General features: G+C 37.1%; 1 protein-coding gene across 2 annotated transcripts in view; it reads left to right on the top strand.

Annotated features, from left to right (window-relative positions):
• COPA (coatomer protein complex, subunit alpha) overlaps window positions 1-12992 on the top strand; it is a 72709-nt gene that overhangs the window by 16716 nt on the left and 43001 nt on the right. For both annotated transcript variants that reach the window (XM_006895468.1, XM_006895467.1), the window contains exons 5-12: window positions 330-406; window positions 1337-1446; window positions 6708-6817; window positions 7322-7421; window positions 8015-8150; window positions 8730-8812; window positions 10830-10980; window positions 12231-12297. In XM_006895468.1, coding sequence (XP_006895530.1) covers window positions 330-406; window positions 1337-1446; window positions 6708-6817; window positions 7322-7421; window positions 8015-8150; window positions 8730-8812; window positions 10830-10980; window positions 12231-12297 — 834 coding nt within the window. The remainder of the gene's footprint in view (window positions 1-329; window positions 407-1336; window positions 1447-6707; window positions 6818-7321; window positions 7422-8014; window positions 8151-8729; window positions 8813-10829; window positions 10981-12230; window positions 12298-12992) is intronic.

The following is a 12992-nucleotide window of genomic DNA, read 5'->3' as shown; positions in this document are numbered from 1 at the left end:
TATAGTTTATAGTATTATGTACAAATACACATACAAAACGTACCTATATATAAAAGTTAATGTAAAAATATATTGTGTTGTCTGTTGATTCTGAGAATTTATTATGCCTTTGTCTGGCTTCCATTACTAAATCTGTAGGTCAGAATGCCAAAACAGGTAAAATAGTGGCAAGAAGACAACTAGCCTGTTACCAGAAACCACAGCCTCCTTATGAAGATAGTTGAGACATTAGGCAATGGAATGATTGTCCAAAAGAGAGAAATAGTTATAGGTGCCTGTCAGAATAAATTTGTTTAATGTTAAAATTATTTGTCTCGAATATCTTTCAGGAGTATCCTTGGATTTTAAGTGCCTCAGATGATCAGACCATCCGAGTGTGGAACTGGCAGTCTAGGACCTGTGTCTGGTAAAGAGGAGTCAGAGGGCTAGAAAACAGTCTTAGTTCTTCCTGGGAAGTTTTTTCATGATCACTTTTTCTTTAGACCAGTCATCTCTTGTCCCAAAGGCCTACTGTATCTGCTGATTATAAGATTGTGGGAGGAAACTATCCATCTTAAATACAAAGCAGTAACTATAGAGGACATTTCATTAATAATTATCAATCTAGATGTTTTGTAATAATTTCTTACAAGGAAAAGGAGATCATAGGTAGGCTTTTAGAATAATAATTTTTAGTTGCTTTTCAGTGTAATTCCCATAAATTCTGAACAAAGTCTAACCCTCTCACGTTTTTCACAGTATGATAAGGACTATTCAAAGTGATGTCCCTTAAAAGGGGTAACTCGCTAAAATAATTTCCTGTATAAATTCCCAAAATTCCATTTATTTTTATGTGCCTTTAAGAGGAGAGCTGTACAATCTTCAGTTCTCCTGGAATTGTTGTTACTTGCAGCTAAGTTAGTTCTGATTCTTGGGGACCCCATGTGTGCAGAGTAGAACTGCTCCATAGGGGTTTTAAAGCTCTTACTCTTGGGAAGAAAATCTCAAAGATCATAGCTTTACTTCCTGTGTAACTTTGAATGACTCTTAACACCAACCTTTGGTTCATAGTTGAGTGTTTAACTATTTGTGCATCCCAGGGACTACTTCCTGAAATTAGTAATAAACACTGAAGCATTGGAGCCAAGAAGAGTTATTATTAAAACATTTGACCTAAAAAATAGAAACCAACAAAAAAACGGACCTTAATTATTATTCAGAATAATTAGGATGGCCTGCCTTGACTTTTATGAAAGTTCAAAATTGGATAAGCATCTGTTGGATATGAAGAGTGATATTTAACATGAGTCATTGATTGCTGTCTCTAATTTGGAATTGTCTTTTTCTTTTCTTACAGTGTGTTAACAGGGCATAACCATTATGTAATGTGTGCTCAGTTCCACCCTTCTGAAGACCTGGTTGTATCGGCTAGCTTGGACCAGACTGTACGCGTTTGGGATATTTCTGGTGAGCTACCCAAGTTCAGGGGCAGCCTAGTCATGTCTGACGAAAAACTGCAATTGCTTAAAATAGAATTGTTAACTTAGAACAGGAATATTTAGAATATCCTGTTCCCATATGATAGCATCTCTGTATTGAATGTGGTTTTCTTTATCTTAGACCATGTGGTGCTTTATCTGAGAGGTATTCACTAAGATAAGTGGTTGCTCAGAAAAATTCATTATTTGAATTGAAAAAAATTAGCAGTTTTTAGTTAAAATATGTATACTAGTGATGGTTATGATGAAGAATCAAGCTTTCTTCTAAAATGAAAAAATACATATTTAACCAAAATGAATTTTAAAAATAAATTAGTGCATGAAAACAGGATTCTTTGATCCTGTTGCCTTAATGAAATAGCATAGTGAGGTATGTATTTGGTTGTTTTTATGTCCAGAATATATTTTAATGGCAGATTTTTAGGGCTAGAAATTGAATAGCCTATGTGTGTACCATTGAATTGGAACTGACTCTTGGCTGACTCTTTAGAAGGTTTTCAGGGGCTATAAGTTGCACAGGAGGAGAGATTGCCCAGCTTTCTTGCACAAAGCAGCTGGTGGGTTTGAACTGCATGCCAACTTTGGATTGCCAGTGCAATTCCTTACCACTAAGCCATCAGAGATATTTTTTTTTGTCATGAGCCCTATTGATATTATATGTTGGACTTCTAACTGAAAGATCAGTGATTCAAATGTACCAGCCATGTAGGAGAAAGATGGGTAGTTTCCACCCATAAATATTTACAGCCAGAAGATGCCTGTGAGTTAGAATCAATTCAGTAGATGTGAGTTTGGTTTTTGCGTTAATAGATTTTGTACAGCTGGGGTTGTTTCTGCTTTTATAGTGTTTTATCTTTTGATTTTGAGATAATGACTTAAAGGTTAAAGCTGTATAGAGAAGACCTAAAAAGATCTGCTCATCAATTCAAATGTAGAGAAAATGTATTTATATATGTGATCCCTTAAGTGTTTTGCAGAGTATTGGAATAGGAAAGTGAGAATTTGTAACATTTACTTGCCACTTTGTTATTTGAAGAGTAGGTTCTTTGAAAGGTTAGTGGCTAGAATACAAAATTTTTCATCCCATAAAAAGAAGACCCCTTTCTAGGCCCTCCCTGATTTCTTGGGGTAATAAAGTAGCAATCTTTTCTGCATTGTATAGCTGAAATGATCACTTTTCCCACCTGATTTGTGTCATGGTAGACTGAGCAATGTGATGTTGACTGCTTTTATAAATCCTTAATCAACAGCAATTAGAAAAATTGGATTACCAGATGCAGAATTGAAAATGTTATAGTAGCAGTTGTTGTTTGTGGTTGATGTCGCATAGAAATAAGCCACAGGGAGATGGGAACAACTGGAAAATAGATCCTATAGATCATGCTGTCGTTTGCCATTTGTGCAAGCTCAGAATTAGAAGGAGGTAGAAGCACTGGTGGCATAGTGTGTTATATGATGGGCTGTTCCTTGAAAGGTCAGTGGCTCTAATTCACCAGTTGCTCCACAGAACAAGGATGGTCATCTCATAAGAATTTACAGCCTTGGAAACTTGCAGGGTTATTATGAGTCAGTATCAACTCGGTAGTGGTGGGCTTTAGTGTAAATAAGAAGTAGCTCTGGTGGTGTAGTGGTTAAGGGTTCAGTTACTAACATAAAGGTTGATGGTGCAAACCCACTAGCTGTTCCACAGGAGGAAAATGTAGCAGTATTCTTTTATTAAAGATGTCTTGTATGGTTATTAAGAGTTGGAATTGATATATTGGCAGTGGATTTGGTATTGGTTTTGTGTAAAGATTGCATCAGACTTAGAGGAATTAGACTTTCTTCTAGGGCTTTTGTCATTGCAGTTTTTCGTCAGATTAACTAGGCGTTTTGAAGTACACCCAGATGTGACCAGTCATGCCTGCAGGAGGAGTTAGGCACAGGCACTCAGTCTGTGCCGTCACCCCACTGCCAGTCCCAGGGGCCTTCGCTTCCACTCTCTCAGTAATCTGGTTATGGCTCACTGTTTTTTTCTGCACACATTCAGAGCACCCTCTCCATCTCAGTATAGGAACCTGCTGGAGTTGGATCCTGCCTCAAGCTATTACAGCTGATCTGGGACAGTTTTAAAATCACCTTTCTCAGCTAAGGTTCTGTGAGAGAATTAAGTCCTAAAGAAATATTTTAGGTGACTTTTCAATTCTTTCAGGAGTGATATACAGATAATGCCATTCTAGATCGTAGGAGAGAAGCTAATATATTACAAATCTAAACTGAAGGTTTTGGGCATTAATTAGGACGTAATTCTATTCCAGAACACTAGGTTGAAAAAAAGTCTGTACTGTTTCCCTCTAAAAGTGCTGTTTGTGCCACTGTACTGTGTTCTCTGTGGTATGACTAAAGCAAGATGGGACAGTCAGACAGAAGGTTTCTTGTCTGAAGCCATGAAATGGCAAGACAAGAAACTTCTTCACCTTTTGTGTGGAGAGACCATTTTGGCATCATAATTAAATGCCCTACATCAGAGGAGAGTAGGAAAGAGTATGACCCTGAGGGAGTTTATACTTGTTCTTGAATGTGTGAAGTGCATGGATTTTACTATATAACAACATTAATTGCTGTGCTTAGTATATGTGGTGATAATAATTTCATGCTAACTTGCACTAATATTAATGTTCTTTCATATTGTTTCTAAGTGTTTTTTTCCTAATCTTAATTCTGTTGACTTCCAGTAACCCCTTACCCAGAGCGGAAGGAATTTTTGGGTCCAGCTTTTGCACATAATCTTTCCTTTTTCATGAAGCCAGCATACTCTTTTTTTTTTTTTAACAGGATTGTTTTTGCTTGGAAAGAGGAATTTGTTTTCAGGCCTATTAGAGATCAGAGATAATATTTCTAAGAGGGGGAAAGTTGGTTCTGAATAAAAGAATAAATACTCCCAAATTTAGAGGACTGGTAAAATGTCTAATTTTTCTGTGCATCTCTCTTAGAAAGGATATACTCGCAAAGCTAGCGAAACAATAAGAGATACAGATATCTTTAAAGGTAAACCTGTCCCATAATACTTCTCTTATGAGAATTATGCCCATAGCACTCAGGTTTACCTTAATCTTTTATGTTAGCCTGGAAAAGAGGAATATATTTACAACCTAGACCTAGAAAATAGATTATTTCTTTAATTTGAGTTTCCAAGTAACTGGCAATTATTTTTATGTATTTACTTCTTTGCATGCTAAGCCCATGTAATTTGGGCTCAATCTTTGAAATGGCTACTAAAAACCTATTAATTTACTGCCAGCTTCTGTCTTCATCCCTCTCTGTTTACTTCTTCTGCTGGTCTCCGTTGGGAGGTGTGCATCAAACTGGTCCATTCTGAGAGTGTCCCCTAGTCCCTCTGGATTTGGGTAGCTGCTGTAGAGATTTTCCATCTGTCGTTCAGTCCTAGTGAGTGGTTTGTCGAAAACTCAACTATTTCTTCCCTAAGTATATTTTCACTGCCTGTCATTATTCATCAGTTTGTTTTTGCCCTTCTTTTCCTGGATCATTACACGCAAATGCAACAGAGGCTTTCACTCTGTCATATAACTTTCTCTCTTAATGCGTTTATTGACGTTTATTAGAGGTGAAATTCTTCACAGCTGTCTATCTTTGTGTCTTCCTTTGAATCTGTTTCATAAACCAGACTTATTAAAAAAAGTTGACAGATCCTATTAAAGGGACAAGTGAAATAAGTGAAAGGAGGCATCTCTGTGATTATGTCTGTATGAAATCTTGAAAGAGTGCAAAAAAAAAAGTAATTTTTTTTTACCTCAGCTTTTATTATTTTTCCTACTTAGGTGTTCATTTTGGACTGGTGACAAGATAATGAAAACTTGCATATCGCTGCTTCTCTGTTGCTAATGTTTAATGTCAGTAAAACACTAGATGATACTTCATATAATGCTACAACACTATATAGTATAGTGTAGAAGTATAGTATAATTTTACAACGATGATTATATAATACAGCCATTGAAGTTTCTTATTTTTTTAACAGATGACAAATTTTAGGTTTGAAAGTAGTTGGGTTTTATTTTCTCCCTATTATAGATAATTGTTTGTACTAGTCGTTTATCTCTCCTTGTCCCACAAAATGCTTCAAAACAGAATTTCAATTTCAGTTCTTTCATTTTCTTATCTATAAACTGGTATACTTATACCTGACTTGCCTACCTACAAAGGTTTTAAGGTTGAATCACCTAACAGATAAAAGAGTGCTTGGAAAATCCAAAGTACTTTCCCAGTTGTAAAGTTAGTAGTCTTAATTTCATAATTTTCATTCTGACTGAGCACAAACAGCTTTAAACTTGAACTCGTGCAGTTGGAACCATCTGATCCTTTCTTGGGTTTTCCAAGGCTGTACAATGCACTGATGGCTAGGGGGAGATTACTCATCTTTCTCCCACAGAATAGCTGATGGATTTAAGCCACCTACCGTTGGATTGGCAGCAAAGCTCCTTAGCACTAAGGCACCAGAGCTCCCTTTCCCCCCCATTATGTTTAAAATTGTTGCATAATTTCCTAGAACTAGGAATAACCTCTAAAAGTTTTAATGGGAAGATACAGACTTACAAGAAGCGTAGAGGTCAAATAGAGATTATGATTACACTCTTCGTATAGTTCATAGTTGTATATCTTCTACCAAATAACTCTACTTCATAGATTGATTTTGTGTAGCCCATCTGAAACTTCCCCATGAGTTCCCTATGAGACTTTCAGTTTGGGGGACAAAAGGCTGTAGTGCTTCCTTGCAGGGTTGTAAAAACTTTTTTTGAAAAGTAGAAGAAAAGTTTTCAGGTTTCATAAAGTTGAAAGTAGATTTTGCATGTTATTATTTGAGGCCACATTTCAAGAAAATTTAAGAGTGGAAAATCAGCATTACCTGAAGTATAGATAGCTTTTTGAGATTTGTTCTAGTGGAGGTTCACTGATTTACAAATTTATCATGGCCTTTTCTAGAACTTGTGAAATTGTCTATTAAGTTAATGTTTGACGAGCAAGAGAGAAAATCATAAGTTTACTTTTAACATTTTTGAACAGATAGATAGATGCTGTGCTTTCTCCCAAACCCCTTTTTCAGTCTCTCTAAATTTCTTCCTCTTTTTCTGTCATGTTAGTCTGTCACTGAGTCTTTTTGTGCTTTTGATACTGTCCTTTTTTTATAACATTTTGTTTGCATTTTTCATTCCAATCCTTACCCCTTCAAAGGTCTAAGGAAAAAAAATTTGTCACCTGGTGCGGTGGAGTCAGATGTGAGAGGAATTACTGGGGTTGATCTGTTTGGAACTACAGATGCAGTGGTGAAGCATGTGCTGGAGGTACTGTTCTCTTGCCGGTGTTGGCTGTGGTCCCCCCTTTAGGGAAAGAGTAGCAGCATGCTGTTCATTTATGCATTCCTTCTATATATAGTTAAGGTTCAGGCACTATTGTAAGCACTAAAGATAGAGTAATGAGTGGGGCCAGCAGAGAAATGAGCTTCTATTCAACCTGAAGGAGGGTTGTATTACTTTATAAACTAATAGGGAAAGGAAGATGAGAAAGCTGGGCATAGGTTCCATCACCATCTGAAAGCTGAGCCCATTTCCAAGTCTCTCATATGAGGAAAAAGGAATCAAAGTTATTGAAAACCAACCATGTATAGGTAACTTGGCATGGTGGAAAAAGAAAAGCATAAAGACAAAAAACTAGGTTTTATATTCCCTAAGTTAATCATGAACAGCTGCCCATTGTAGTAGATATGATTTGCTCCATTTTTTGAGTTTGAAAAAAAGAAATTTAGAAACTTGTAAAGCCCTTTTAAAAGAAAACATGTTCTTCTGTAGGGTCATGATCGTGGAGTAAACTGGGCTGCTTTCCACCCCACTATGCCCCTTATTGTATCAGGTGCAGATGACCGTCAAGTCAAGATCTGGCGCATGAATGGTGAGTGAATCAGTAACAGTATTACCACGTCTTAAAAGATTGACTTGTGGCCAGCATGATGTAGTCGTCTAGTCTTTTGGACTTGGTGATCTATTTTCCTGCCTTAGGAAAATAAATAAATAAAATCCTAAATCAGATCCTAATCTTTGCTCTTTTCCTTTGATGACATCTTGACTTTAAGATATAAGAATCGAGTTCAGGGTAGTAGTGTATTTGCTCATGCAACAAGTTTTTATTGACTACCTGCTTTATAATAGGCATTGTTTAAGACTGGCAGTACAGTGATGCCTAACGTGGATAAAGCTGCCTTGGAGAGCTTGAGGTTATTCTGAAATGGCAGCTAGGGACCAGCGCTATCAGGACAAATAAAGCATTGTAAGGAGTTAAAGAATGACAGACAGTAGAGGGTCAGAATAAAAGAACAAGGAGCTGTGTAAAGATTAATAAATGAAGAAATTGCCCTATTAGAAAGAAGTTACCAATTTAGCGTTTTGTAGTCATACCTACAGTTGGCTAAGAGAATGCCTTTAGCTGCATATCCCAAATTTACAGCACATAGGGATTTATGATGACCTCATTATCTTGTTTTTCAGAATCAAAGGCATGGGAAGTTGATACTTGCAGAGGTCATTATAACAATGTATCTTGTGCTGTCTTCCACCCACGACAAGAGTTGATCCTCAGTAATTCTGAGGACAAGAGTATCCGAGTTTGGGATATGTCTAAGCGGTAAGTCTTAAGATATTTTGTGACCAAAACACTTTTTTATTTCTCACACTCTTTTTTTAGATGAGGTCATTGCAATTCTGTTTATCTATTTGCATTCAAGAAATACTTCCTTCAATATGCAGAAAAAAAATTTTTTTGGAAAGTCAGAGACCTGGAAATCAGCAATCATTTATAAATTTTCAGTCAAGTTGACTGATCTCCAGATCTTTTCAACTTTCTAAATCCAAGCATATTATTCTCCTTCTCTCTAGCTCTGAAGCTAGAAAAGTTTTTTTTTTTAAAAAAAGTAAAAGCTGTTTAAACAACAACAAAAAAGTGGCACCTGTACATAGAAGTCATGATGAATGGGGGAAATTAAAATATTAAAAGAGTAGATTTAGTTTCAATCTCTCTCTCTTTTTTTTTTGGTAAAATTTAATTGACTTGATGGTGGCTAACTTAACATTTGTTAAGGATGTGAAATTTGCTGTCCATGGTTTGATTTCATCATCTTGCTATCTTAGCATGAAATATTGTTTATGACAAGCTGAAGATTCCTGAGAAATTAATCCTTTCCTTTATGTACCTTTTCTTTTCCAGGACTGGAGTCCAGACCTTCCGCAGAGACCATGATCGATTCTGGGTGCTGGCTGCTCATCCCAATCTCAACCTGTTTGCTGCAGGTAGTGCTAGTTCTCTTTTTTTATTGCTTTTGTTCAAAATTTACAAGACTTGAGAATGATTCTCCATCATCTTTGACTCTAGTAAATGTGTAGTAGGATGACAGGTAATTCTCAGAGCCAATTAGTTGGAGCATTTCTCCTTTTTTTGCTCCTTTACCTTCTTAGAATAGTGTTCTATTAGTGCCCCCTTCTGCATCAAGATTCACTTAGCATAAAGCGTACACACACACACAAAAGATTCAATTAGCAATAGTCTTATTTTTGTTGATTAGTTTCTAGATGTGTGAATCTAATGTTATACATTTAGAGAACTAAAAACTCAGAATTATCTATTCCTTTAGCGACTACATATTGAATGCCAGATCCTATTTTGGGTGCTGGTGGTGTTGCAGCAGTGTATTAAGCAACATCCCTGTTTTTATGCAAGTTTATCACTAGTAGAAGGAGATACTAAGATAATATATATATCAAATGATATATGATAACAAATAAAAATTAAGTGTCAGTAAGGGGTCTAGAGACGAGTGAACAAATGTAGAAGGTGCTATTTTGTGTGAGAAAAGGGAAGGAGAATGAGTCAGTGGGAGTAGTAAATACAAAGCCTTGATGGTGCTGAGTATGTTTAAGGAATGTTAAAGAGGCCAGATGGAGCATAGTAGGTAAGGGATTACGTCATAGGCTAGACTGAGCATTGCGTTGTAGGCCATGGTTTGGATCCTAGAAAAGCATTGAAATGTTTTGAACAGGGGTCAGTGATATCATTTGGCTTATATCGAGGGTTAAGATGGAAAGTTTCTCGGAAGATGGATGATACTTTAACACTCAAAAATACTTTTAAACGTAATATCCATTTATTCAGCAACTTTCTTTGTGTGCTCATTATTACATGTTGGAGTCTGTGAGTAGGTTGCAAAGGATTATAATTTTTCTTCAGGAGACTTATGGTATAGTGAGGATGGTAGTCTTGAGCCATTTAAAGTTTGATAAGGTTTAGAGTTAGGGGGACACAGAAGAGGGACGTTTTAACTGTGCCATTGTGATGCAGTATTAGGAAATGATTGCCAGTGATTCTTTTGATTAGATGCTAAGAATTTGACTAACAATGGCACATGAGGAATGCTTTCAGGTGTCTTAACTTGGTTTTAAACAAACCTGAACAATCTGCATTATGCAGATAACACAACCCTGCTTGCTGAAACTGAGGAGAACCTGAAACATTTGCTGCAGAGGGTCAAGGACTAGCCTACAATATGGATTGAGGCTCAATGTCAAAAAGACAAAGATTCTCACCACTGGGCCAATTGGCAGCATCAGGATGGATGGTGAAGAGATTGAAATTGTTCACAGCTTTAGTTTTCTTGGCTCCACAGTGAACAGTTTTGGCACCAATAGCCAGGAAATTAAAAGGCATATTGCCATGCAAAAGTCTGCTGTTAGGGACCTCTCCAAAGTACTGAAGAGCAATGGTGTCTCTCTGGAGACTAAGGTGCGTCTGATACAGGCCATGGTCTTTGCAATCACTTGTTATGCATCAGAGAGTTGGACAGTGACCAAGGAGGACAGAAGGAGAATTGATGCCTTTGAGCTGTGGTGCTGGAGAAGAATATTGAGGGTACCATGGACTGCTAGGAAAACAAACAGATTCATCCTGGAAAAGGTTAAACCGGGTGGCTCCTTGGAGGCAAGGATTCTGAGGCTCCGTCTAACATACTAAGGACATGTTGTAAGGAGAGACCAGTCCTTGGAGAAGCACATCATGCTTAGTAGGGTGGAGGGACAGTGCAGGAGGGGAAGGCCCTCTATGAGTTGGATTGATTCAGTGACTGGGATTATCAGGATGGAGTGTCAGAGATAGTGCGATTGCCACAGGACAGAGCAGAGTTTAGGGCTGTTGTACATAGGGGCGCTATGAGTCACAAGCGACTTGACGGCACATAACAAGAACAACATATTTTCTATTTCTAGTTTCTGCCCTGCCTACATATAATTTTTTTTCTCTCTCCCTACTCTGCCCTAGGACATGATGGTGGCATGATTGTGTTTAAACTGGAAAGGGAACGGCCAGCCTATGCTGTTCATGGTAACATGCTGCATTATGTCAAAGACCGATTCTTACGACAGTTGGATTTCAATAGCTCCAAAGATGTAGCTGTTATGCAGTTAAGGAGGTAAATCTGATTTACTTCTTTTCAAACCTATCAACCTGACACAATACACACAAATGGTACCTATTCTTTAAACAGTTTGGATCTAATTTGTCATGAATGGGATCCTCAGATAAAGCTGCTCAGTTTAAACCTTAAGAGCATGGTGGGCAAGTAAGTGGCATGAATAGACTGAAAATTCCTCAGCTGAGAAAGCTAGTGACCCTGTGGAGAGGAAATCTTACTATTGTCATAGTCTCCCATACTCTTGCAAACCAGGGAATGCTTTGTGGTACAGAGTAGCCTAACGGTCACAGGGCTTTGTTTTTATTTGACACTGCTTTTCTGTAACTCATCTTTTGCTTTCCAACAAAATACATAGTTTTCTAAACTAGAATGTGTGTCTCTGGGAACTCTTAACTCTAAAGATGTGATAACCTCTGGGATGCCTGGCAAAAGGAACTTGCCTCTTGCAAAGCCAGCTGCATCAGTGTGCTAAAACATTCATGGTGGCAAACTTTGGCATGAAGGTTTGATAATCTACTCTTGAGCATCACTACAATTTAAAAAAAAAGTGGTTTATGTAAGCACTCCGAGAAGCAGCCAGTCAGAGACATATCACATCATGCTGCTCCATAGTGTTGTCTTAGTTAATCTAAGTTTTGCCATAACAGAAATACCACAAGTACATGGCTTTAACAACTAGAAATTTAGTTAGGCGATCTTGTCTTTTCTGAGCTTTTGCTGCCGGCAGTCTTCATGTAGCATGGCACCACTCTTCCCTCATTTCTGCTCTCCTTTCTTATTTAATCTCTTTTATATCTCAAAGAATATTAACTCTAAATACTTGATACACTAATCCTGTCCTGTTCGCATTTCCAAATGAGATCATAACCAGAACTTAGGATTTATAGCCCATATTTTAGAGGGACATGTATCAATCCATAGTAGGTGTCTACGGCAGTTATGTGTAGGAATTTGAGACCAAGCAGAACTGACCTGCTTCTCTATTGTGAATCCAAACTTTACCTTTTGTATAATACTTTGCATTGTAACAAGGTTTAAATTACTGTTTAGACAAAGCTGAGATATAGAAGTCTCAACCTAAAGGAATAAAGCATATAAATTTATATATAGTATTTATATAGTCCTGATTATAAAAGTGATAGATTTGTGACTAAAGATTGGGTAAGTAGGAGGTATAGGATCAGTAGATGTTCTTCCTTTTGTTCCTTATGCTTCTTTCTGATTTTCTTCTTTTTCTCTGTCTCTAGTGGTTCCAAGTTTCCAGTGTTCAATATGTCATACAATCCTGCAGAAAATGCAGTTCTACTTTGTACAGTGAGTAGCTTTAGATCCTCATATAATCTCTTCATTTTTTAGTCTTCTGTTTATCATGCCTTTCATGAATATATAAACACTTTAGAAGGAGTTTAATGGTCATTTTAAAAGGATTGAAAGTAGACACCTAGGTTTACCAGACACACTTCAGTTAAGCATTTAAGCATGTTAAGGGTTTATGGGTATTACATAAGGCTATTCTTAATGGAATATAGAAAATGGCTTGAGAGAATATTTAGGGCTGTACCTCATCTGTGCAAAAGAGATGCTTCCTTTAGCACTCCACTTGGATAAAAGAGTTGCCAGGTTAGTCTTTTTCCATGGAGTTTCCTTCATGATTTTTCAGATAGCCTCCCCATTTTTTGCTGCACAATTTGAGGTGGGGAAGGGAAATGAAATTCTGATTTTTAGTTCCCTGGCTGCCGAGTCAAGAATGATGACTTATGACACAGTAGCAATGGATTTCATGAAGCCAGAAAGTTTGATGGAACTTTCTAATGCAGAATTTAGAAAAAAGAATGTTTTCAATGGATCAAAAACAAACTTGAAGAATTACAGGACACTACAGTCAAAAATCAGGAGGAACTTAAAAAAAAAACAGTCCAAAACAATGCAGAGAAAACAAATGAGGCATTAGAGGCACTGGGAAAACAAGAAATCATAATTCAAAATATGAAATCGAAGGTTTCTGATGC

The sequence above is a fragment of the Elephantulus edwardii genome, unplaced genomic scaffold (genome assembly GCF_000299155.1).
Source record: "Elephantulus edwardii isolate Elephantulus edwardi_28Jun2011 unplaced genomic scaffold, EleEdw1.0 scaffold00168, whole genome shotgun sequence".
NCBI lineage: Eukaryota > Metazoa > Chordata > Mammalia > Macroscelidea > Macroscelididae > Elephantulus > Elephantulus edwardii.
Note: the sequence above shows the minus strand (reverse complement) of the source record. Positions and strands in the feature narration are given on the sequence as shown.